At 52.2% G+C, this 25845-nt stretch overlaps 1 protein-coding gene across 1 annotated transcript; it reads left to right on the top strand.

Annotated features, from left to right (window-relative positions):
• The first annotated feature begins 558 nt into the window (after positions 1-558).
• On the top strand, positions 559-24108 carry Adgrg5 (adhesion G protein-coupled receptor G5). Its single transcript, XM_047529322.1, has 12 exons — positions 559-689; positions 14448-14548; positions 14776-14851; positions 15637-15793; positions 16334-16450; positions 17019-17135; positions 18343-18495; positions 19172-19293; positions 19475-19743; positions 21085-21202; positions 22207-22481; positions 22735-24108. The coding sequence occupies exons 2-12, from the start codon at positions 14485-14487 to the stop codon at positions 22833-22835; spliced, it is 1569 nt and encodes a 522-aa protein (XP_047385278.1). The 5' UTR covers positions 559-689; positions 14448-14484; the 3' UTR covers positions 22836-24108.
• Positions 24109-25845: the final 1737 nt, after the last annotated feature.

Genomic DNA, 25845 nt, shown 5'->3' with positions numbered 1-25845 from the left:
GCCGGGTCGCCTGCTTTTTGGGCTTCAGGTTCCCCATGTGGTGAATCATAATGGCTTTGTGAAGCACGTCCGGTGACTTTGCTGGCCTTATGATTGACAAGCCCTGCACGAACCCTCATGGGGGTACCATCATCATCTCCAATTCACAGAGAAGAAACTGAGGTTCCCAGAGCTCCGCTTCTTTGCCCCAAGTAACCCAACCTGAATGGTAAGCATGGTACTTGAACCCAGGCAACTGGACCCAGCCCTGGCCTGAGGTCCCTGCATCGCCAGTGGCATGGACGGTCAGGCCAGGCCGGGGTCATTCTGCCCTTTCTACAGGTAGAGAAACTGAGGCACGGGGAGGCAGTATCGTTGGCTCAAAGGCGCAGAGCTGAGGTGCTCCCACACCCTGCTCAGTCCCAGGTCACCCACCCTCTTGCCCCCGGAAGTGCTGCGGGCCCAGGCGGTGAGCCTGGGGGAGGGCCTGGAGGGCCACGGGCTGGTAGGAAGCAGAGACCTATACGGGAAAGAAGAAGTGAAGGTAGTGCGGTGCCCACGAGGAGCGGGAGCGGGAGAGAAGCGGTGGCGAGGGGCGTGGGGAGGCCCGGAGGCTGCAGCGCCCGCCTGCCTCCTGACTTCCCCTTCTTCCGCAGAAGCAGCAGGACGGCAGCGAGGCAGGGTGAAGAGGTGGCGGCAGCAGCTTCCAGGTTGGTCCCCTCTGGGCCTCTCCTCCCTCCGGCAGCTCCCTGTCCTTATCCACAGCTGGCCCTCCACTCCCAGGAGGGGCCGGACATGCTGTTGCCTGGGTAGGAACACACTTGGGGACATCCTGGGAGCAGCATGCTGGGACCTGTCCTCTTTCCCTTTCTGAGAGACAACTCCAAGTTAGGGGGAAAGTAAAGATCTGTTTTTAGAAGAAGCAATTTAAAATAAGGAGAGATTAAACATTGAGTCCAGGTCTTAGTTGCCTCATGTGGCTTGGGGGCAGTTACTGGACCTAGCTTTCCTGGACCTCGGTTTCCTCATCTGTGAGATGAGTTAGTCCAGTTTCCTGGAGGGACGGGGTTGAGGGACTGTCTGTCAGGTCCCCAGCATGGGGCCGGCACGGTTTCTGCTTGGCAGACTGCAGCAGGGTAAGATTCCTCTTTGAACAATGGGGATTGCAGTCTGGGGACATTGTGTTGTAGGGACATGGCCCTGGGGATGGCCGGGTCACAGGCTCCCTGCTGGGTTCTGCTGTGGCCTTCCTTCGCTCAGCTGTGAAAGGGGCTGTTGACAGTGCCTCTCAGGGCGGTTTTGCGGAGACCACAGTTTTCCTTCTCAGCCAGGGCGGTGGTGGGTGGCGGGGGAGCCAGAGTGGGGCCTCCAGGCGGTGTCTGGAGGCAGGTGGGGCCCTGGGCAGGCGCTGGTGCTGTGGGGAGCGGCCAGGCTTCGGAGTGCAGGACCAGCTCTGGGGAGGAAGGAGCCTCCTGTGCAGACATCCCGCTGGCCTTGGACCTGGGTCAGGGCCTGGTTGCCAGGGGTTTGGATCATGGAAATGGTTGGTTGAGTCTCTCTCTCTGGGAAATAAGTCTCCTGGGTTTGTCATTTTACAGACAAAAAAACCCGAGGCCCAGAGAGGCCAGAGTCCCTTGCTCAGCTTCACACAGCTGGGCACTGGGTCTCAGAGCTGGTTGTCAAGGTCATGTCTTGGGAAGGTTTTGTCCCGTATTGCACGCATCTCTGGTGGTCTACATCGGTTCGTACTTGTCCAAACAGCAACTTAGCTACCGGTTGTCTTTGGGGCTGCAGCTTGCAGCGGGGTGTTGGGGGAGGGGGTGGAGCAGTGACTTGGAATCTGGAGCCCCGGGTGGGTCCCAGCTGGACCACTGGCCTGCTGCAGAACCCCAAGCAAACGCCTCTCTCCTGGGGGTTTAGTGTCCCCACAGTCTGTGGGAACCATCCTGGAAGTCAGGTGAAGGGATTTCTATTTCCCAAAGGGCTCCAAACAGTGACTTGCCGGGAAGGGAACTGGATGGCCCAGCCTGTGGGTTATGTGCAGGGACCGCTCTGAGGGAGAGGAAGGGCACCTGGAGGTCACAGCAGAAGTGAAGATGGTGGTTTGTCCCTAGGAAGGGGGCTAGAAGCCACTGCTACTATTTGGGGTGTGTGGGGAAGGGGTCACTTCTGCTTTGGCCTTGATTTCTCCAGCTGTGCTGTTGGGTTAGGCTCCTCCTCCGTGCCTGCCTGGGAGCAGAGTGACTAAGGGCCTTGGTACCTGGCCTTAGAGGACCCAGACTCTGAGGTCAAATCCACTTGCTGGCTGGCTGGTCCTCAGTTTTCCCATTAGTACTCTGAAGGGGTGGGCAAGTTGGCCAGGGGTCTTCTGTATGATTAGGTCCTCTTCTACTCAGGCCTCTGTTTTTGTACCCGAAATATTTCCCTTTGCTTGTTCAGTTGTTTTCTCAACTCATGTCTTTTGTCTTTTCTCTGAGGTTCTGAGAGGGCAAATGAATCAGAGAAGGTAACACAGCCAACCAAAGCCAAATAGCCAAATAAGTGAGAACCCAGCACTCTGACTCAAAAGTCTCCATTTGTCTTTTAAAATGAACTTATAGATCAATAAATAGTATTAAGAAAAATGGGTGACTATTTAGGGAAAAAGTAAAATGGAATCTATATCTCACCTTATCTCCCAAGACCCGTGAGAAGAGACTGGAGATTCCAATGTGAAAATGAAATTACAAAAGCACTAGAAGAAATGCAGGAGAATTCCTTTGTAACTTGGATACGGGAAAGGGTTTTCTAGCTATGACTCAAAATCCAGAAGCCCAAAGAGAAAATACCAGTCTTGTAATAGACAAGGAGCTGATTTTCCTATTACAAAAAGAGTGTCTAGAAATTGACAGGGAAAAGTGTTACCCAGATTCAAATGAGCAGATGGTAAACTCGCACGAGGGGAGGGGCTTCCGCGCAGCTGCAGTGTTCGTGAGAGTGAAGACCAGAACTGGTACACACCCCTAGCAGCAGGGGCCGTTGGATCAATTCTGGTTTATTTCCACAATGGAACAGCACACAGTTGGAAAAGTCGAGTCTCTCTAGACACTATCACGCAAAGCTGTCCCAGATGTCTGTATGTTCAAGCCGAAAAAGAGAAAGTACAGGGGCCGGGAATATAGCTCAGTTGGTAGTGTGCTTGCCTCACATGCCCAAGGCCCTGGGTTCAATCCCCAGCACCATTAAGAAATAAGCAGAGTGCAGGGACTTGGGTTGTGGCTCAGCGGACATGAGACCCTGGGTTGGATTCTCAGCACCACATAAAAGCAAAATAAAGGTACTGTGTCCACCTACAACTGTATAAAGCATAGGGCGGAGCAATTACGTAGGGTGTGCTACTTTTTGTATAAAGTGGGGGAACCTGCTCACTTATGTGTGCATGAAGAAACTCTGGAAGAGACACGAAGCCCTAAAACTGGTGGCACCTGCGGGTAGCTGGGAATCGAGAGGGGCGTCTGCAGGGTGCAGGACTGCTTTGCATTTTAGATTTTTGCATTTGTGAATCAAATATAAAATACTTGAAAGATGTAAATTTCTAAACAATCCAGAGTAAGTACAATTTGAGAGATATATAACTACAACTTATGGGGAGAACACAAGAAACCACAGGCCAGGAAAACCCAGAGGCTCACAATCTGCCATCTCAGGAGAGACGCCTGCTTGCGCTTGGCTGGATATAAGAAATATATGCTTTTGCAAATATAAGAAACAGGATTTTTGTACCAGGATGTGACTACATTGTTTTATGATATGCTTTTTGATTTTCAGAAGCAATATGTTACTACTATTTTTTCCATAACAATAAGTTGTCATTTGGAGCCTAGAAAAAAATCCTAAGTATTAGACTTTTTTTTTTTTTCCCTGTTGTGAGAGTTATAGCAAACACTCATAGCAACTTTATTTGTAATAGCCCCAAACTGGGACCAATCCCAGTGTCCCTCAATTGGATGCATGGTTAAACAGACTATGGTACATCCACAACCTGAGAGGCAGCTCAGCAATATATTTTTAAAATACATTTGAAAAAAGCTATTGATACAGACAACTTGGAAGGATTGTAAGGGAATTATCCTGAGCAACAGAATAAAGCCTCTACAATATCAAAACCAGGAAACTGACTTTGGTACGATTTGCAGCCCTTCTTTGGAGTCCACCCGGTTTATAGGCACTCACTCATTTGCGCCTGTGTGTGATGTGGGTGCGTGTCAATTCCATACAATTTTATCACATGTGTAAATTCCCGCAGCAGCCGCCACAATCAAGACACAAAACTGTTCCGTCACCACAAGGATGCTTGTGCTACCCTTCATGACATGCCCACCCTCACCCGGGGCAACCACTAATCTCTTCTCCATCTCTATAATTTTCATTTCAAGCATGCTAGGCAAGTCAAATCATATAGTGTGCTCCATCTTGAGATGGGCTTTTTCTTTTTTTGCTGAGATCCATCCAAGTTGTGTTTTTTTTTTCAAATGTATTTTTTGTGTGTGTGTGTTGCTGAGTTGTATTTCATGGTGGAACACCACTTTTCATCCATTGAAGGGACATTGGTCACTTCCAGTCTGGGGCTGTTAGGAATTAAGCTGCTATGAATGTTCATATACCAGTTTTTGTGTGAGCATGGGTTTTTATTTGTCTGAGATAAAAGCCCAAGCGGACCTTTGCTGGGTCACGTGGTAGGAGTACATTCGGTGACACATGAAACTGTCACTGTCTTCCAGAGCGGCGGGGAACTCTGACTTACTGAACTAGTCCTTGATTGATGGACACGTACATTGTCTGCGAGTTTTCCTTGTTATTAACAGTAGTGTCATTAACATTTGTGTGTGTTTATTCCTGGCTTGTACTATTATTTCCATAGGATAAACTCTTAAAAATGAGTTTCCTAGGTCAAAGGATATTCACAATCCCTCTGGGATGGGACTCTCGAGTCTCAGGTGGAGGATTGGAGGACAGGCCTGTCCCTACAGCCTCTTTCTGGGTGCTGTCCTGTTCAGCTCTTTGCAAGTCCAGTGGTGGACAATGAACGCTCCTGTGCTTCACTACTTCCCTGTGCCCTGACCACCATCAGGCGTTTTGAACTTGGGGCTCTCCTTCCTGGAAGCCCTGTGAGTCTTCTTCCTCAGGAGGGAAGGGAGGTTGGCTCTCCTGCCCTCTCCTCTCTCCTTTTCCTCTTCTCTGGCCTCTCAGAGTGTCTTTGGTTTGATTTTCTAATATCAAATTACTTTGTATACAATAATATGCACCCCTTCTTTTTGGGGGGTACTGGGTAACTGACCCAGAGGTGCTCTACCACTGAGCCACATTACCAGACATCTTTTATTTTTTATTTTGAAACAGGGTCTTGCTAAGTTGCTGAGACTGACCTTAAACTTGCACTCCTCCTACCTCAACCTTCTAAGTCACTGGGATTACAGGCATGTGCCACTGTACCTGGCTTAAAATTCGCCCTGTTGGAGAGTAGTGTAGTGAGCTTGCATAAACATATGCCAGCACGGATATATATATATATATTACAATTAAGATGTAAGACATTTCTGTTGTCCTGAAAAGTTGTCTTGTGCCCTTTTGTAGTTAATATCTTTTCTCCACCCTTAAAAACTACTGATCTGGTCTCTGACCCTATTGCTTTTATTTTTCCAAATGGTCTTGTAAGTAGAATCATAGAATCTTTTGTGTCTAGCTTCATTCACTTAGCCTTGTGATTTGGAGCTTTGACTTTGACTATTTCAGCCACTCATACTGTTCATTACTGAATAATATTCCGTTGTATAGATATACCACAGTTGGCTTTCACCAGTTGATGAAATTGGTATTGTTTCCAGTTTTGGGTTGTTGTAAATAAAGCTGTTATGCATATGGAAGTCTTTGTGTGAACAGATGTTTTCATTTTTCTTGGGAAAATACCTGGAAGTAGAATTGTTAGTTGTAAGGTATGTGTATCTTTGACTTGATTGGAAACTGCCAAACTGTTTTTAAAGTGGTTGTTCCATTTTGCATTCCTTCCAGAAATGGGGAGCATTCCAGCTATTCTATATCCTTCACAACACTTGACTTTACCAGTTGTTTTAATTTTATTCATTCTAGAAGGCATGTAGTGATATCTCATTGTGCTTTTTATTTGCATTTCCCTAATAACTATTAATATTAAGCATATTTTCATGTCTGTGTTTGCCATCTATGTATCTTTTTTGGCATAGTGATTATTCAAACCTTTCCCCATTTTAATTAGATTTTTTTGTTATTAGTTGTACGAGTTCTTTATATAGTCCACATACACATTTTTTAAAATCAGATATATGTTTGTAAATATTTTCTCCCAGATTGTGGCTGGTCTTATCCCCTGTATGTAGTGACCTTCAAAGAACAGAAGTGGTAACATCCAAATTACTAATTTTTTTTCTTTTATGGAGTGTGTTTTGGTGTTGTTCCTAAGAAATCTTCCTAACCAAGGTCAGAAAGAATATCTCCTTTGCATCTCTAGTTTGTTATTGCCAGTTATGCATCCAAGTTCTTTTTTATTTTGGCATTGGATAGCCAAATGTTCCAGAAACATTTGCTGAAGATTATACTCTCTTCGCTGAATTACCTTTGCATTTTTGTCAGAATTCAATTTATTAGAAAATGATAATAATAAAAAATTTAAAATATATCAATACATGGGTGTATTTTTGGACCCTGTTCTGTTTCACTCAACTACACATCTGTCCTTATGCCAATAGCACATCGTCTGATTGCCATAGCTTTATAGTAAGTTTGACATCTGCTAGTGTGAGTCCTGTAGCTTTGTTCTTTTTCAAAATATTTTGACTATTCTAAATCCTTTTCTTTTGTTAGTAATGAGGATTGAACCCAGGGGCACTCTCTCCCTGAACTGCATCTTGGGCCCTTTTAGTTTTATTTTTGAGGCAGGGTCTTGCTAAGTTGCCTGGGCTGGCCTCCAACTTGTGATCCTCCTACCTCAGCTCCCTGAGTTGCTGGGACTACAGGTGTGCGCCACTTCCCCTGGTGACAGTTTTTTCCTTTCAAGTGTAAATTTTAGAATCATCTTATCAGTTTCTACAAAATGTCCTGCAGGAATTTTGTTTGGGATCAGATCTATATTCACGAGGGACATTGGTCTCTATTTTTCTTTTCTTGAAATGCCTGTGGCTGTGGAAATATGGGCCTCATGAAATGAGTTTGGAAGTGTTCCCCCGTTCTTTATTTTCCGAAGGACTTTGCTTATGATTGTTATTATCTCTTTATTTGTAAGAGTTTCTGTAGAGGAGGTATTAGCAGTTCTTAAATGTTTGGAAGAATTTTCTGGGGAAGTCATTTGGGCTTAACATTTTCTTCATGGGAAAGTTTTATTTTTTTTTATTTTTTTATTTTTTGTTTTGGTGCTGGGGATCAAACCCAGGGCCTTGTGCTTGCAAGGCAAGCACTCTACCAACTGAGCTATCTCTCCAGCCCCCATGGGAAAGTTTTTAGATTATGAATTTAATTCCTTTAATAAATAAAGGACTATTTATATTATCGACATCTTCTTGAGTAAGTTTTGGTAATTTGTGTCTCTTCCAATAAAATTTTTTGTTTTGTATAATGTATATAATTTGTTAAGCCTGAATTGTTAACATTATTCCATGACGTTTTTTGCTTTTTCAGACCTGGGGACGGAACCCAAGGCCTCATGCATGCTAGGCAAGTGCTCCACCCCTGAGCCACATCTCCAGCCCCTCCCTTATCTTTTTATTGTCTGTAGGTTCTGTAATGATAGATCCTTTTTATAGTTGATATTGGTCATTCTCCCTTTTTTTCGGGCTAGAGATTTTTGATTTTTTCAATATTTTTCAATGACCAATATTTAGGTTCATTGATATTTCTTCACTTCTTTTTAATTTTCTATTTCACTGATTTATGTTCTATATCATTTTCTTTCCTTCTGCTTACTTTGTGCTTAATTTTTATACTTTACTAAGGTGGAAGCTTAGATCAATTACTTCAAATATTTCATCATATTTAATATAAGCATTTAAGGCTTTACATTTTCTTCTAAGTATTGCTTTGGCTATAATTCCTCTTGTAATTTTGTCTTTAGCCCAGGAGTTACTTAATAACTTGTTATTTAATTTCCATGTATTATGTTATTAATTTCTACTTTAATTGCCTTGTAGTCATGGAACTTACATTGTATGATTTTAGTCCTTTTAAATCTAAATTTATTTTACAGCAGTTTATGGCCTGTCTTTGTGAATGTTGTATGTATACCTGAGAAGAATGTGTGCTTTGAGGTTGTTGGGCAGAGTGTTCTATAAATATCAATAAGATTAAGTTGATTGGCAGTGTTGCTCATGTCTTCTATTTTTGATTTTTTATGTACTTGTTCTATCAAGTTCTGAGAAAGATGGGGAGATAGCTCAGTCGGTAGAGTGCTTGCCTTGTAAGCACAAGGCCCTGGGTTCGATCCCCAGCACCCAAAAAAAAAAAAAAAAAAAGTTCTGAGAAAGAAATATTACATAGTTGCTGATTTGTCTGTTTCAGCTTTCAGTGCTATCAATTTTGAAGCTCTGTTATCAAGTACATATTTTTTGGATGAATTTATCCCTTTAGACTTATATAATCTTTATTTTTTGTTTTTGATACTAGGTGGACTACACCCCCTCCCTGTCCACCTCCTCTCTCTCTCTCTCTCTTTTTAAAATCTTGAGACCAAGTCTCACTAAGTTGCTGAGGCTGGTCTCAAGTTGGTGATCCTCCTTTCACAGTCTTCTGAGTAACTGGGATTATAGGCATGTGCCACTGTTCCTGGCTCTATATAGGGCTCTAGCCCTATACAATCTTTATCCCCAATGATATTTCTAAGTTCTACTTTTTTGGATATTAACCTAACTATTCCATTTTGCTTATTATTGGTATATCTGGTTCCATCATTTTACATTTAATTTATTGGTGTCTTTATATTTAATACGTGTTTCTTGTAGATAGTAAACAGTTGGGTTTGACTTTTAAAATCTGATCTGATATCTGCCTTTTAATCAGAGCATCTGGTCCATTTATTTTAATTTAATGTCTATGTATGTATATATATGTGTGTGTGTGTGTGTGTGTATAATTTTTTGTATTGGGAATTGAACCCCAGGGGTGGTCTACCCCCGAGCTACATCCACAGTCCTTTTTATTTTTTGAGACAGGGTCTTGCTAAGTTGCTGAGGTTGCCCTTGAGCATGTGATCCTTCTGCCTTAGCCTCCTGAGTCACTGGGATTATAGGTGGGTGCTACTCTGGGTTGGTCCATTTATATTTAATGTAATGGTCTATATGATTGGGTTTTAACCTACCATCTTGCTATTTGTTTTCTTCTAACCTACCTCTTCTTTGTTCCTTCTTCTTCTTGCTCTGTCTTATTTTACAGTGAGCATTTAAATATCCATTTAGCTCTTTTGCCCCTCTATTGACTAGATCAGTTGTTTCTTTGGTGTTAAGTTTTTGAGTTCTTTATGTATTCTGGACATCAATCCCCTGTCAGAAAAGCAGCCGGCAAAGACCTTCTTCTATTCTGCAGGCTCTCTCTCCATTCTCTTGTTTCCTTTGCTGTGCAGAGACTTTTTAATTTGATGCCATCCTATCTGTTAACTCTTGGCTTTATTTCCTGAGCTTTAGAGATCTTGTTAAGGAAGTCAGTGCTGGCACCAATATGTTTGAGTGTTGGGCCTATGTTTTCTGCTAGCAGTTGCTGAGTTTCTGGTCTAATTCTTAGGTCTTCGATGCACTTTGAGTTGACTTTCGTGACGGGAGAAAGAGGAATGTAGAAAAATTAAATGATTCTTTTATTTCTATAGTCGTCTCACTCTTACTGTTTTCTTTTTCTAATGGTCTACTATCTACATCTTTAACCTTGCCCTGTTGACCTTTGAATAACCTTGCAAAACATAACACACAGCGTAAGAATTTTACAACTGGATATTCCATTTTCACACTTTTGCTTTTTGTGCCATTTTACTTCCATGTTATCACAATCCCCACAATATGTCGTCACTATTTGTACATTATACAGCTATGAAAATTAAGGAATTTTATTTTATTTCATATTCTGCACATTTTTACCAAATCTAACACTTTGTATGTGTAGGCCCAAATTTCCCTCTGGCACCATTTACCTCCTACCCCAAGAACTTCCTTTGATATTTCTCTTGGTTCAAGTTTGTTAGCAATGAATTCTCTAAGCCCTGGCTCATCTGAAAAAGTCCTTATTTTGTCTTCATTTTTTTTTTTTTAAAGATATGTTCACTGTGCATAAATTTTAGGCTGATGGCTTTTTCTTGAAAGATTTGGCTGCATCTTCCGGCTTGTGTCATGTTCGATAAGAAGTCTTTCTTAGTTCTTATTGTTTATCCTTGTTTTCTTGATGCCTTCAGGATTTTTTTCCTTTTTGGTTTTGCAGCCGTTTGCCCATGATTGTCTGGCTGTGTCTTATCTCGATTCATCCTTCTGGGTTTCGCGGAGCTCCTTGGATCTATGGTTTGTTGTTTTAATAATTTTGGAGAAGTTTTAGCCATTATCTCTTCAATGTCACTCTTTCCTTCCTTTTGTTTTCCTGGTTCTCTTTCTATCTCTTCTCTGCTCTCTCTCCTCAGGGACTCCAGTTATATACACATTAGAGTATTTGCTTTGTCCCACAGTCCCTGTGTATTTTGATTTGATTTTCACTCTTACTCTTTGTATTTGTTACAGTTTGGATGTTGAGAGTCCCCCCAAAGTCCATGTGTTAATGCCTTTCTATCTAGGGAGATGCCATTGAGAGGTGGTGGAAACTTTGAGCGGTGGGGTCTAATGGGGGGAGCTCTGGGGTTTGATCCCTTCCTCCTTTCTTTTATCTTTGATCTCTGACTCATGATGTAAGCAGTTTTGCTTTGTCACATCCAGTCACCATGCTGAGTTATTTTGCCACAGGCCCAAAGTAATGCAGTCAAAGGATCATGGCTTCTACTTCCAATTTTTTAACTTCTAAAACTGTGAGTCAAAACAACCTTTTTCTCTTGATAAGTTATTCTCTCAGGTATTTTGTTACAGTAGTGGAAGCCTGACTAACAGTGGGGTAATTTATACTGCTCTACCTTCAAATTCACTGAGTTTTTACTTTGCTGCTTCTGGTTTGCTGATAAGCTCATTGAAATATTTCTTCATCACTGGTATGGAGTTTTTCATTTTCATCATTTCTACTTGACCATCCTTAATAGTTTCTATTGCTCTCCAGCAATTTCCCATATGTTTTTGGAAGTCACTTTTCCCACTACATCTTTTATGTCTCAATAATGTCTTTCTTTCTTTCTTTCTTTCTTTCTTTCTTTCTTTCTTTCTATTTCTTTCTTTCTTTCTTTCTTTCTTTCCTTCCTTCCTTCCTTCCTTCCTTCCTTCCTTCCTTCCTTCCTTCCTTCTTCCTTTCCTTTCCTTTCCTTCTTTCCTTTCCTTTCCTTTCCCTCCTCCCTCCCTCCCTCCCTCCCTTCCTCCCTTCCTTCCTTCCTTCCTTCCTTGAGATTGAACCCAGAACCCCATGCTAACCAAGCAAGCACTCTACCACTGAGTTACCTCCCCAGTCCCATCCTGTTCTTTTTTTGTGGTGCAAGGGATTGAACGCAAGGGTGTTCTCCCACTGCCCTTATTTTATTTTGAGACAGGGTCCCGCCAAGTTGCCCAGGCTGGTCTCGGCCATCCTCCTGTCGCAGCCTCTCCAGTAGCTGGCATTACCGATGTGCGCCCCTGCACCTGGCTAGCCCTGGGCCCTTTCTTTTGTTAAGAATATCTTTAAGTCGTCAGAGGACTTTATTTATTTATTTAAGTGTGGTGCTGAGGATCGACCCCAGTGTCCCGCTCACCCCGCTCTTCCCCTGCGCCCAACCCCAGCCCCGGGCCTTGTCCTTCACCTGGCTTTACGCGCGCCATAGAATCCTTGACCCACCTCTGGGCACTGGCACAAAGATCAGGAGCGGGAGAGTTACCAGGTGTTCATTCCTCGAAATGGGCATATTTTTCATTTCTTGCTTGAGCACAGGGCCTGCGGCTGATTCGGGTGTGGTTGCCATGGCGACCCTCTGGGCACCGCGAGCTTTACATTCGCAGGGCCACCACCTGGTGCTGAGCACCGGGGCTGGAGTCCCGCGGCATTTTCTTCGCGTTCCGTGGGGCGCTCGGCCTTGCGCAGCGTGCAACACCGACACCGAGGGGCTCTCTGGTTCCAGCTCCTTCCCCTTAGCCTGTGGTCGCGGGTCCCTGGGCGCGAGCTCCGTGGCGGCGGCGGCCTCTGGGTCCCCTGCTCTAGGTTCAGTCTTAGGCGGCGCGGACTTGAGCCCGGAGCGCTGTGCCGGCCTCCTCTTTCCCCCGCCCTCGTGCAGGTGCAGGTGCAGGTGCAGGTGCTGCGCGGCCTCGCGTCCCCCGCGTGGGAACCGCCTGCCTCGAGCCTGAGCCAGGGTCCTGCTCTTCCTGCGGCAGCTGCCCGCCCTGCTTCCCATCGGCCCGGAGCCTGGACGCTGGTGGCTCTCCTGCTCTGGCCAGTGCAGATACTGACCGTCAGCGCAGGGTGAATGGGGAGCTTCCTGCTCTTGCCCCACAGGGATCAGAAACCGGCCTGGAGTGGTGGGGGGTCTCCTGGGGAGCACGGCGTCTCCCCGGCACCGGGCACCACCCAGAGCTCAGGTAGGCTTCTCCGCACCCTGCTGCTCCTCCCTGGGCCGTTGGCAGGTCCCGCCTGCCCTGGTCACCGTGGGGCCTCTCTCAGGTCCTGTCCCTTCCCATCAGTCTCATCGGCTCCCAGGGGAGGAACCGTCCGGGAAGTCTGGGCTCCTTTTATTAATTTATTAAATGTATAATAGTTTTTGTTGTTGGTTTGGTAGTTGTAGATGGATCGCATGCCTGTATTTTATTTTTCTGTGGTGCTGAGGGTTGAACCCAGGGCCTCACATGTGCTAGGCAGATGCTCTGCCATTGAGCTTCAACCCCGGGCTGGACTCCTTTTAAATCTGGGTCTCTGGGGGATGCTAAGCTGCCACTTTAGCCATGAGGAATTCATTAAGATTGAGACAGGAGGATGGAAAGGTCAAGGCCAGCTTGGGCAACTTAGCCAGGCCCTGTCTCAAATAAAAATATAAAAGGCCCAGCAGCTCAGGAGGCTGAGGCAGGAGGATCTTGAGTTCAAAGCCAGCCTCATCAATTTAGCGAGGCCCTAAGCAACTCAGTGAGACCCTGTCTGTAAATAAAATTTTAAAAGGACTGGGGATGTAGCTTAGCAGTAGAGCATCCCTGGGTTCAGTCCTCAGTTCTGAAAAAAAATTCATTAAGATATGGATCGTTTTGTTCTGGTCTACTCTTGGGCAACTGTGCTTTCTCCACACCCCATCAAAGGAGAAACGGTTCTTCTCCATGGCACTGAGGCACCACCTTGAACCCGTGTTCCAGTTACTCTTGGAAACCAGTTGTGGGTTACCCTGGACCTCAGCTCTCTCAAGGGCTCAACAATGGATTAGTAAATTGTTTGGCTTTTTTCCAATGTCATGCTGGAATGACATTCTCTTGTGGCAGTCTACATCCTAAGTGGAATTAGAAATCATTTTAATGTGGCTTTCACACAATTAAAAATAATTTTCTTATTCAGTGTTGCTTTTATGACCGCACACATTTTATTCCTTTGAGGTATCCCTTCTGAAGCCTTCTTTTCTCCTGTCCCTCTGGACAGGTGTGCCCTAGTCCTGTTCTTCAAACACCAGCTCCCCACACATTTTCTGGGGGGTAGCCTCACCCGTCCCGTGGTGTGGATTCCTATACAGGGTGTGTTCTTTTGAGATTTGCCTCCTCATTTTGCTGGAGCACATCCTCGAGTAGCTTTCTGAGAAAGGGTGCCTGTGTTGAAATCTCCAGTAATCCTTGGTTGACCATTATATTTAAGAGTGGAGCACTAAAGACTCCTTTGTTTGGTTGGGCTTGGTGACTGGCAAGTTCGGGGCTTGGCCATTTCACTGAGGAACACCAAAAGGCTGGTAGCCTAGGATACTTTTCTTGGAACAGTTGGTTTAAGCAGTTTATTTGTTCACATTAACAGTGAGGAAGATGAGGGGAGAGAGAGGCAGATCCTGACACATGGCAGGTTAATGTCAGGGAGGGACCAACTTATATGTTCCCAGGCAGTTTCCCCCGATGAGATGGGGGCCGTACAGAGTCCCCAGAGAGACCGTTTTAGGGGAGGGGTGTCTTAGGCTGGGCTGTTGATGGCAGCTGTTACCCGGTGATCAGATCTGGAATCACAGAGACCTGGCTTCAGGCCCCTTCAAGCCAAGCACGACCCTGCCGTCTGAGCCTCAGCTTCCTCATCTGAAATGCAGGGGTAGGAGGATCTAATAAGATGCCGCAGGTCCCAGGGTTGGCTTTTACCGTGTTGATGATGGTGTGCACTTTTTCCAGGGCAGGAGCTAGTTTTGGAGAGACCTGGGCCCCGGGCATGGCTGGCTGCAGGGCCCTTTTCTTCTGCCTATGCTTTCTGACTTCTCGGGGCGCGACTGCAGGTAAGAAGTCTCCACTGGCTGGGGACAGACCCACTTGAGGCCCAAGGCTGTGCTGTGGAAGGCCATGGCCTTGAGCCCAGGCAGATGGAAAGGGGGCCACCCAGTCCTCCTGGGGCAGCAGCATGGTGAGCTACAGGTCTCAGGTGGGGGATGGCAGGTCCAGAGGTTGTGGGCCAGGGGCCCGCTGAGGGTGCAGGCTGAGGGGAGGACTGTCTTGCCCCCCACAGAGACATCACAAGGAGTCCTGAGCTGGATGCAGAACATGGAGCAGGCCAAGGGCCGGAAGGTGCCTTCTCCTGCTGGGTGAGCTGAGTGTCCAGCTGACCTTCTCAGTCAACTGTGGCTTCTACCCAACCCTAACCAGAATTAGTGCCCCAGGCCTGGTCCAGTGCAGACGCTCTCCTTCTCTCTTTTTTGGGGGTACTGAGTATTGAATCCAGGTCCTGCACATGATTGGCAACATTGAGACAGGGTCTTGCTAAATCGCTGAGGCTGGCCTTGAACTCATGATCCTCCTGCTGCAGCCTCCTGAACTGCTGCAATTACAGGCACGCACCACTGTACCAGGGCAGGGCAGACCCTTAACTGTGCATTTGTTTGGCGCGTGTTAGAGAAACCACTGTGTGCCTGACATTAGGTTCTGGAGATGGCAGGGAGATATGTCACTGCCCTCCTGGAGATTTTTTGTCTAGGGCAGGAGCTCTTAACCATGGATGTCATAAGACCAAGTGGGTCTCTGCATTTTCCTAGGGAGAGACTCTAAGGCTGTGGCTGGAGTCTCCATTCTGTGGCTCACTGACCGAGGAGCTCTGGGTGCTGGTGACTGACCAGGGCTAAGAACTGCCACCGGGAAGTACAGAGATACTTCTCTCTCGAGGGGAGCAGTCAGGGAAGGGTTCCTGGAGGTGGTGACGACAAACTGGGACCTGAAGAGAGTTAATTGGGAAAAGGAGATGGGAGGCAAGGTCAGGGTGTGACCGGGACACTGAGTCTGCAGGTGGGGTGACAGGGTGGGGCCTGGTAGACCCTGCACTCTCAGGCCCTCCAGACCTCTCTTTGGCCCCCTCTGCCACCTGTCGGGCCCTCAGGCAGGTCCAGGGCCTGGAGCAGAGGCTGCTGAATGTCAGCTTCCGCGGCGACAACCTGACCCTAGAGACACGCACCATCCAGTCCCGGGTCTTCAAGCTGGGCTGTGACTTCGCTGGCCTCGCACTGAGCAGCAACAATCTGGAGCGGGCCCCGCAGGTCAGAGGTGGCCAGGGGGAGGGTGGCTGAGGTCGTAGGAGGTGAAGGTCTGGACTCCCCCAGACGCCACTGCCCAGCCCCAGCCAGGCTGCCCCGAGCAGCTGAAGTTGCCTCCTCTGTCCCCTGGGAGCATGGGGACAGCAGGAAGGGAGGCTCCTGGGCCCCTCAAGGGCGGTGTCTTGGTCCTCCTTGGCCCTGAGTCACATGGAGGCCTGTCCCTCGGGTGGTAGCGCTGGGGTGGCCAGGGAACCTGGCTCCTTCAGGACTTGCCTGGTACCGGCTGGATGCCTGGTTAGTACCGGGTGCTGACCCGGCTCTGTTCCCAGGGGCCTTGGTCAGGTGGGGCAAATAACCCAAACGCGAGGCAGGAGTGGCCTGGGGCTGGGAGGAGGCCAGTCCAGGGCTTCTGCCCTTGGAGGCCCCCAGGAAAGGAACTGCCCGGGGTGAAGCCAGGCGGTTGGGAGGCGTGGGCACGCAGGGCCGTGGGGGCCGGGTCTGCAGCCAGCACAGCCGGCCCAGCCTGTCCTCGGCCCTCCGCAGGCCCAGGCCCGGCACGCCATGCAGTTCCCCGCAGAGCTGACCCGAGAGGCCTGCTCGGCCAGACCCCAGCAGCTGCGGCTCATCTGCATCTACTTCTTCACCCCCGCCTTTTTCCAGGTCAGCAGGTGGTGGGTGGAGGAGGGTAGGCGCTGGCCCCTTCCAGGGGGCCCTGCAGGCCACAGCCGGCCTCTGAGTGGGCTCAGTCCACCGTGCAGCCGCGGCCGGCCATCGCCCTCCCTGGACCTCACTGTCCCGGCCAGCTGTGCGGAAGTGCACTTGCAATCCGCAAATTAAAGCCGAGACGCCTGGGAGGTGTGTGCTGTGTGGGAGACCACCAGAGCCCGGAGTCCCTGCCTCCAGAACCCTGTCGGTCACTTAGACTCAGACCTCAGGGACGATGTCGGCGCGAGGCTGGTTGCAACCAGAGATACGAAACGGCGGATGAGTCGGGGTGGGGCAGAGTGTTCCCCGGACGGTGCCGGGGGAATCTGGAGAAGGTGCCATTCCACCTTGGCTTTGAGAGTGAGGGTAGGGGTGAGTGAGGATCTCAGGCTGGAAGGCATCAAACCAACGGGCAGTGGGCCCCCTGCTGGTGGCTGCGGGGTAGCGCTCCAGGTGGCGGCGGAGGTGCTGGGGCAGAAGGCCCAGGTCTCCGTACTCAGCCCGCCCTCTGCTGTCCTTCCAGGACGAAGACAACTCATCCCTGCTCAATAACTACGTCCTGGGGGCCCAGCTGGACCACAGACATGTGGACAACCTCACAGAGCCAGTCAACATCAGCTTCTGGCACAACCAGAGCTTGGTACTGTTGGGGTGCCCCGTTTCCACTGCACCCCTGCCCCTCTGCCCTGTTGAACACTGGTTTGACCAAACTCAAACCTGTGGAACCGTTGCACTTTGGAAAAGTCCTGCTAAAGAAACGAGAAGGAAACTTTTACTCTTTGCATTCCTCAGGATTCTTTCCCTGGCTAGTGATAGAAGAGCACCTCAAGCCAGCTTAAGTACAAAAGGGAATTCTTGAATCACATCAATGACATGTCTGGGGTGGGCCACCTTCAGGCATGGCTGGATCCAGGGACTGATCAGTCTCTCTCCATCTCTCAGCAATCATTTCCTATCTTTGCAAGATGGGTGCTAAAGTATTGGCTTCCTTTCTCTTTTTCCAGAAGGTTCTACTCCACCAGTGCAAATCAGGATTCCAGGGTCCTAAAGGTTCACCTGGGTCTTGTGTCCATCCCTGAACCAGTCTCTGTGCCCAGGGGGGTGGAATGTGTGACCTGGCCTGGGTCACATGGGGTGGAGGAGTGAGCCCCAAGGGAAGCGAGAACCCTCATGGTGGAACAAGGGAAGGGCTGCTGGGTGGCACAAGCCCAGTGCCCCGTTTCCTTGTCCCTGGCCTTGCTGAAAAGCCCTGGGCCCTGCTGTCTGGCTCCATGTTCCCCTGGCTCTCCAGGACTGCTCTGGACCCTCGAGTTCACCAGGCCCTTCCTCCCACCCTCTGGGCGGCCGCCTCCCCCTGGCTCCACTGTCGCAGAGAGGCCTTCGTGCTCCGGCCTCTGCCCCTTCCCCTGCGGTTTCCGTGGCATGGCCTGTGTCACATCCCTGCCACCATTTAGCTGGAACAGTCTCTGCCCTGCCCTGGGCCTGGGTCTGTATCCTGTGTCCCCCACCAACAGGAGGTGGAGGTGCCTCCATACCATACAGGAGGCCAGCGCTGGGCCTCAGGGGGCCACACGGACTTCCATTTTCCCCAACCTTGTGACCTGGGTACGAATGACCCCGTTTTGCAGATGAATGGACTGAGGCTCAGAGAAGCTCAGCAACTTGGCCAGGTGGCTCTGAGAGCCCCTGGTGGACATATGGCCGACATCTGTGACTCTGATGCCCAGCAGGGCCGTGGCCTGCATGTTGGAAGGATGCGGCGGAGCCTGCTTTGCCCTCAGGATGATCAGACCCTGGAGTCTGGTCCCTCTCCGCTCCCTGGCCTGACCCCAGCATCTCCCCCCCAGGAAGGCTACTCGGTGACCTGTGTCTTCTGGAAGAAGGGAGCCAGCAAGCGCCACTGGGGGACCTGGAGCCCTGAGGGCTGCCGCACAGAGCAGCCCTCACGCTCCCAGGTACTCTGCCGCTGCGACCACCTCACCTACTTTGCTGTTCTCATGGTACGTGTGCGTCCAGCCTGAGTGAGGTAGTCAGAGCACAGAGGGCTCCATGATGCTGGCAGAGAGGCAAGGCAAAAGCTGGCACAAGGGACAGAATATCCAACTCAAGTGGCCTTAAACCACACACACACAAAGAAACTTATGTCCCCATGTTCCTGAAAAGGTTGAGTTATGCAGGCTTCAGGCACGATGTGATCCAGGAACTGAATAGCACCAAGACAGGATTCTGTCTCTGTCCCTCAACTGTATGTGGCCCTCTGACAGGATCCCCCCCATAGGATAATATGACTGCCAGCAAATCCAGGCTCAAGCCCTGGTAGCTTTCAGGTCAGTGGAATAAAAGCCTTTCTTACTTAATTCTGCCAGCTCAAGTCTTAGGACTGAGTCCCGTGGCTTGATGTAAATCATGCGCTCATCCCTTGAACCAACGCTCTGGGCACGAGGAGGAAGGCTCTGATAGGCCAGGCCTGGGCGCCTGTCCACACATGGGGAGAAGCGGCCCTCCCCACATGTGCATAGAGAACGGGGGATGGGCTTTCCTGGGGGCAAGTCACTACATCTGCCACGGCCTCATTCAAGTCAGGGCTGCTGGGCTTGCGGGGAAGGGTCCCCGAGCTGAGCCTCTGTCCAGGGCTGGGGAGGGCACGCCCTCAGGCTCCACCCCCGCCCCCCGCAGCAGGTCTCCCCCGCCCCGGTCCCCGCGGAGCTGCGGGCCCCTCTCGAGTACATCTCCCTCGTGGGCTGCAGCGTCTCCATCGCCGCCTCGCTGCTCGCCCTCCTGCTGCACTTCTCTGCCAGGTATGCCCCCGCCTCCCCGCCGGCCGCCCATCCCACTGCCGCTGGGCTTCCTCCGGGTCCCCACCTGGGGTCCGAGGGCGGGGCCGGGAGGCAGGGCCCGCAGCGTGGGCTCAGGTCCCGTCACTGTCCCTCCACGAGCCCAGCGGCCCGGGGTGACGTCTGGTCGCGCCCCCTCCCGCAGGAAGCAGGGTGACTCGGTTGCGCACATCCACGTGAACCTGCTCGGCTCCGTGCTGCTGCTGAACGTGGCCTTCCTGCTGAGCTCCACGGCGGCCGTGGCCCCCGAGCCCGGACCGGCCTGCGCGGCTCTGGCTGCCGGCCTCCACTACGCCCTGCTCAGCTGCCTCACCTGGACCGCCATCGAGGGCTTCAACCTCCACCTGCTCCTCGGGCGCGTCTACAACATCTACATCCGCAGATACGCGCTCAAGCTCTGCGCCCTGGGCTGGGGTGAGCCGCACCTCCCCGCCGCCCTCCAGGCCAGTGGCGAGTGGCTTCGGCCGCTGCTCCCCACAGAGACCGCCCTTGACCGCCAGCAGCATCTCTGCCAACACACTCACTGCTCTGTCCACCACCAGTCTCATCACCACCTCCACCTCCACCTCCACCATCACCACCACCATCACCAGCAGCTCTACCACCTCCACCTTCAACCCACCATTACTACCACCACATCACCACCTCCAGCTCCACCTCCACCATCACCACCACCATCACCAGCAGCTCTACCACCTCCACCTTCAACCCACCATTACTACCACCATCACCACCTCCACCTCCACCATCACTATCACCATCACCACCTTCAACATCACTGTCACCACCATCACCATCACCATCAGATCTACCACCTCCACCTCCACCATCACCACCACCATCATCACCATCAGCTCTACCACCTCCATCTTCAACCCACCATTACTACCACATCACCACCTCCAGTTCCAACACCACCTTCACCACCTCCACCTCCAACACCACCACTATCACCATCACCACCTCCATCAGCTGCATCCCTCCCACCTCCAATTCCACCATCAACCCATCACCACCTCCACTCTGATACCACCATCCCCACCTCCACTCCACACCATCCCCACCTCCACTCCACACCATCCCCACCTCCACTCCACACCATCCCCACCTCCACTCCACACCATCCCCACCTCCACTCCACACCATCCCCACCTCCACTCCACACCATCCCCACCTCCACTCCGATACCACCATCCCCACTGTCACCGCCACCACCTGCTCCATACCCTTACTCCCAGCTCTCCACTGCTCCTACCACCATCGCCACCGCCTCCAACACCCCATCCCTCTCTCTACTGCCAGCACACCATCCCCGTCATTGTCCCTACCACCTCCACCTCCACCTCCACCATCACCTTCCCCACCGTCTCCACCACATTCCACCATCCCCTCCGTCACCCCTCCTCATCCTCGCCTCTGTCGCCAACGTCGTTTGGTGCTGCCATTACCATCTTGGCCCCTCTTTAAATCACGTCTACTTTCTTACCAGTTCCTCAACCTCCCTCCCATTAGCTGCCCACCCACCTCCCCTGGGGGTCCCCTCTGCTGCCCCTCCCCTTCCATCCTGAGCCTCCCTGAGGCCCTCTTGAAGAGCCCCCTCCCAGACTGCAGGCCCAGCGCTCCGAAGCTGGACCACACGCAGGGTGGGAGCTCAGCACAGTCCCTGCCCCCCGCCCTGCCCAGTGGATTCTCGGTGAGCGGACGAGGGATGGGGTCAGCCTCTCTCTGGGCCTCCTGAGCGTTTGTCCCCCTCAGGGCTGCCAGCCCTCCTGGTGCTGCTTCTCCTCGCTGTCAAGAGCTCCGTGTATGGGCCCTGCCCCATTCCCATCGCCAGCAGCCTGGAAAATGCCACGGCCACCCAGAACGTGTCCATGTGAGTGCCCGCTCTGCGGGGAGCATGGGCCTGTGGCTCCAGGTGGGGCGTCTTGTGGGTGAGGCCCTGGCTGAAGGACAGAGGTCAGTGGCTTAGACAGGGAGGTGTCCGGGGGCTTGGCCACACTCCTGCAGGGTGCAGGGGTCTCCCGCAGGGCAGACTTGTGCCAGTCAACTTCCGGAAGCCATGGGTCAGAGTGCACTGCCCGCTCAGGTCCCCAAGGACGGGCAGTGGAGCCTGCCTGCTGGGCCCAGCCCCAGCCTGAAGCTCCCAGGTGACTGTCCAGCGCAGCCTGCCCTGCCCATCCTGCTCAGCCCTCCCTGTTTCACTGCCCAACACCCGCTCGCTCCTCCCCACCTGACCCAGGGCTGGCATGAACCTGAGAAGTGTGTGGTGGATCTGGGGGAGGGAACAGGGCAGGGAGGGGACTCAGTGTCCATGGGGCTTAGAGGGAAGCCCCTCGGGGGCCTGGGGACCGTCTGCTGCCTCCTCCTGGAACCTCTGACCTTAAGCCTCCTTGCGAGTTCTGGAAACCAAGGCACAGGCACCCAGGAACCCCGCCAAGGGACCCAGGTAGTCAGGGGCAGAGCTGGCTCGGGTGCAGGCAGCGACCCCCAACCACCAGGCCTACCTTACCCAGGCTGTCCCCGAGGGCTCAGGCTGCGTGGTGGGAGGGAGCCACTTTCTCACTGGGAGGTGGGGTTGTGTCTCCGAGGAGGCGTGACTTACACAGGTCCACTGACAACATCAGGTTGCAGGAGAGCCGTTGCTGCTAGAATATTACCTGCAGTAAGATGCACCCCAAACCCTGATCATGGACACTGACAGCAGAGGGAGAGAGGGAGAGAGGGAGAGAAGGAGAGAGCGAGAGAGAGGAAGAAAAGAAGGGAACAGTAGTCTGGGCCACAAGACCAGATGGGATCAAGGGGCAGCTGGCCACCAAGCACATCTAGCCTCCCCGGCCTCAGAGCCACACTGACCTGGTGCTTCGCTGTCCCCTGCAGGTGCTGGCTGTGCAGCCCTGTGGTGAGGGTGGTCCTGGTCATGGGCTATGGTGGCCTCACGTCCCTATTCAACCTGGTGGTGTTGGCCTGGGCACTCCGGGCCCTGCGCAGGCTGTGGGCACAGAACAGGACGCGCAGCCGGGCCTGCCGGGACGCTGTCACGGTGCTGGGCCTCACGGTGCTGCTGGGCACCACCTGGGCCCTGGCTTTCTTCTCCTTTGGCACCTTCTGGCTGCCCCAGCTCTTCCTCTTCACCATCTTCAACTCGCTCTACGGTAGGGCCTGGGGCCCGCAGGGAGCGGTTGGGATTGGGCCAGGTGGAGGGGTGGTGGGCTGAGGGCACCGCTGCGTGGCCAAGCTGCCTGGGGCTCCATTGCAGAGCAGGGGTGCCCACCTCCAAGAGGAGAAGTTTCTGGGAGCTACTCCTGGGGCCCAGGGAGGCCCTGCTCAGCCCAGCTCGAGGGTCCCTGGGCTCTTGGAGGGGCTCTGTGGCTCGGTGACGCCCCACTGACCAGCCTTTTCTTGCAGGTTTCTTCCTCTTCTTGTGGTTCTTCTTCCAGAGGTGCCACTCAGAGGCAGAGGCCAAAACAGAGATGGAGGCCTGCAGCTCCTCCCACATGACGCAGTGACCAGCCTCTCTGGATGCCTGCAGCTTGAGGCCCTGGCTCCTACCAGAGAGGGTGGCAGGCCTGCTGCTGGACACCAGAGCCCCTGTGCCTCCTGGGCCTTTTCTACCTCCACAGCCTCCCCAGGCGCAGAGGGAGGGCTGCGTGGTCCAGCCCCACCTGGGCCCAGTCGGCCAGGCCTACAGGCAGAGCACGGGCCTGGGAGGCAGGAGGCCACATTCCCAGGCCTGGCTCTGAGTCTTGCCGAGTGACCTTGGGCCTAACATGGACCCTTGGTTTCCACATCTGTGACTTGGGGACAAGAGACTTACCAGGAGCTTTGTGAAGATTGAAGACCAGGGAATAGGAATGTCAGATGGGTGACATGCCCACCTGGCTTCACCCTGTGACCTCCACCTGCCTTCTGAAGTGGGGAGGACCAGACTTCACCTGACCCAAGGCCCCTGCCCAGCACCTGGAGACCCACCCACCATCTCAGACCTCAGCAGCCTATGCACAGGGCTGCTTTTCCTTTAATCCCCCAATGATAACGTCCAACTGCAAGTCCATCCTTCCCAAAGATAGGGAGGTCCAGTCCTGTCCAAAGCATCCTCCTCCAATGCTTCCAAGACCCCCATCGTCCTTTCAGATCAGCAGCCAAGGCCACAGGGCTTCCCTGGGGCTGGGGGGGAAGCTTCTCCCTGCAGTTGAACCTCATCAGTCACCGACTAATAGATGTCTGGGGAAGGCTGAATTTCCCCTGGTGGGCATGAGGGTGTGGGTTCTAAATCCCAAGCTCTAGTGGTCTCAGTGGCAGAGGATGACCTGTGGGAACAGGTAGGAGACATCACTCACGAAGCCAGTGCTTTCCCCAGGACGGACACCAGGCGGCGCTGTTGGCCTGTGCGCAGAGGCATTGGCACCAGGGCTGCACCTGGAAACCCAGCAGTCACCTGTGGACGCCATGCACCAGCTGGGGAGGCTGGCACCTCCAGGACCGCGCCTGTTGAGTGACTGCAGAAGGAGACCCCAGGGAGCTGCGCGAGGTCACCTGGAGCACTCCTGGCACTGGCGTTCCTGGCTGGGGCTCCTCCCAGGGGGATCCTCTTCCCCTCTGTACATTTCTGGATGCGACTAGCTCCTCACTAGCTGGCGAGTGGGGCCACTTGCTAGCTGTGTGACTGTGGGCAAGTCACTCAACTGTGCCTTCCTTCCCATCTGTACCATAGGGACAGTGTCAGCACCTACTCTGAGGAGTCAGCGAAAGAATCCATGTAAAGAGGCGTGGTACTCAATGAAGGGCGTTACTGGCATCAGCACTGTGCTGTTCTTATCAGTGGTGTCCACTGCGCCTCAGCGGCCACCGTCTAAGCCTCAGGTCTGCACGGCCTCAGGGCTCCTCCCTTTCCCTAGAGGGGCCTCTGCTCCAGCCTCTCTGGCCTCTGGTTCTAGGAATAAGCCCACTAGTGCTGCCTCCAGGCTGTCCCCCTGTCCCCCATGCCCTCGATGCCCCAGTCCCCTGATGGCCCATTTACCATGTCGTCTGCGACACCCCCAGTTGCCCCGCTGAGCCCAGGCCGAGCAGCCCCAGCTCCATCAGGTGACATAAGTCCCCATCACAGCTCCCAGCGGCCCAGCCACACATGGTAACAGGTTCTCCAGGCCTTGTGGGTCTCCTGCTGACAGGGCTGCTGAGGGATCGTGGAAACCTGCACAGCTCCGGGCAGGGTGGCCTCCGTGAGGCAGGGCCTGTGCAAGGCAGCCCCCAGCCCAGCCCAGAGCCCGAAGGCTCGGACCCCAGCAAGCCTAGAACTACCTGAGGCTGTGGCCAGGGAGGCACCCCGTGGGTTTGGAGCTTCCAGAAAATGGTCCCAAGCTGTGGCCTTGAGCCGTATTGGGGTCCAGGCTCTGGACAGGGGCCACTTGCTGGAAATACCCCAGCGGGGGGTGGGGACAGGAGCAGAGGGAGACTGCTGTGCCAGCACCCCGGCCTTCCCTGGCGTCCAGCAGGGTCCTGGCCCAGCTCAGACAGGTGGGAAGATGGTGGGGCCTGGAGGCCCCTGTAGGGCAGGGGCTCTGAGGAGGCACCAGGTGAAGGGCTGGCAAGCAGGAGCCGGATGCTCCTGTGTCGTTTTGTTCCTGTTTCCTGAAAGCTGTGTGGCGTGCATGGAGGCTGCAGTGAAGTACGGGAAACCTAGCTCTGGAGACACGCTTGCTCTAAAATATTCACAGTCTCTCTGAAATTCAAATTGAGTTGGGTGTCCTACATATCTATTTTTAATTCTTGCTAAATCTGGCGACCCTAGTTGAAAAGAGCGTTGGCTCAGGAATCCGAGGCCTGGACTCTTCATCCTTCATATCAGCCACCGGGCAGGCCATCTGGCCGCCAGTGGTGCCCTCAAGCGGAGCCCACTCGACTCGTGGCTTCTCTGTGTGCTACTGTCAGCCCAGGCCATCCCCTGAAACCCCAAGGGTTGTGTTTGGGCTGCCCCACCCCTGCTAGTGGCCCTGCTCAGAACCGGCCTCCTCACAGCCTCCCTGCCTCCTCATTCCCAGTTCAAACTCAACCCAGAAGCCAGAGGGAATTTTCCACCAGGTCCTCCCCTTCTGAAACCTGCCACACCCTCCCCATCCTCACTGCCAGACTCTGCTTGGGCGCTTGAAGGCCCCGGGGCCCTGTGGCCCTCTCTCCAGCCCATCTCCCTCCTCCCCGTCCTCCTCCTCCATCCGGCCACACTGAAATGGTTGCGGTTCCCTGAGCAGCTTCTTTCTCATTTGGAGCTGGTTTTGGTCTGGAGCGCTCTCCCTTAGCCTTCCCTGGGGGACCAAGCTGACACTTCCTTGAAGTCTCAGCTTTGCATGTCCCTCTTCACTCCAGACTGGACAGGGCCATGCCCCCGACCTCCTAGCCTGGAGGAGGGCTGCCTTCTGCCTCCGTTCCCCTGCCACAGAAGTTGTCTCTCTGTTACAACTGTCCCCGTCTGTCTCAGCTGTCAGGCGGAGGGCTGTGGAGACAGGTGCTGTCTCATTTGCT

The sequence above is a fragment of the Sciurus carolinensis genome, chromosome 16 (assembly GCF_902686445.1).
Source record: "Sciurus carolinensis chromosome 16, mSciCar1.2, whole genome shotgun sequence".
NCBI classification, from domain to species: Eukaryota; Metazoa; Chordata; class Mammalia; order Rodentia; family Sciuridae; genus Sciurus; species Sciurus carolinensis.
The sequence above is the reverse complement of the archived record's forward strand: the minus strand, read 5'-3'. Positions and strand labels throughout refer to the sequence as shown.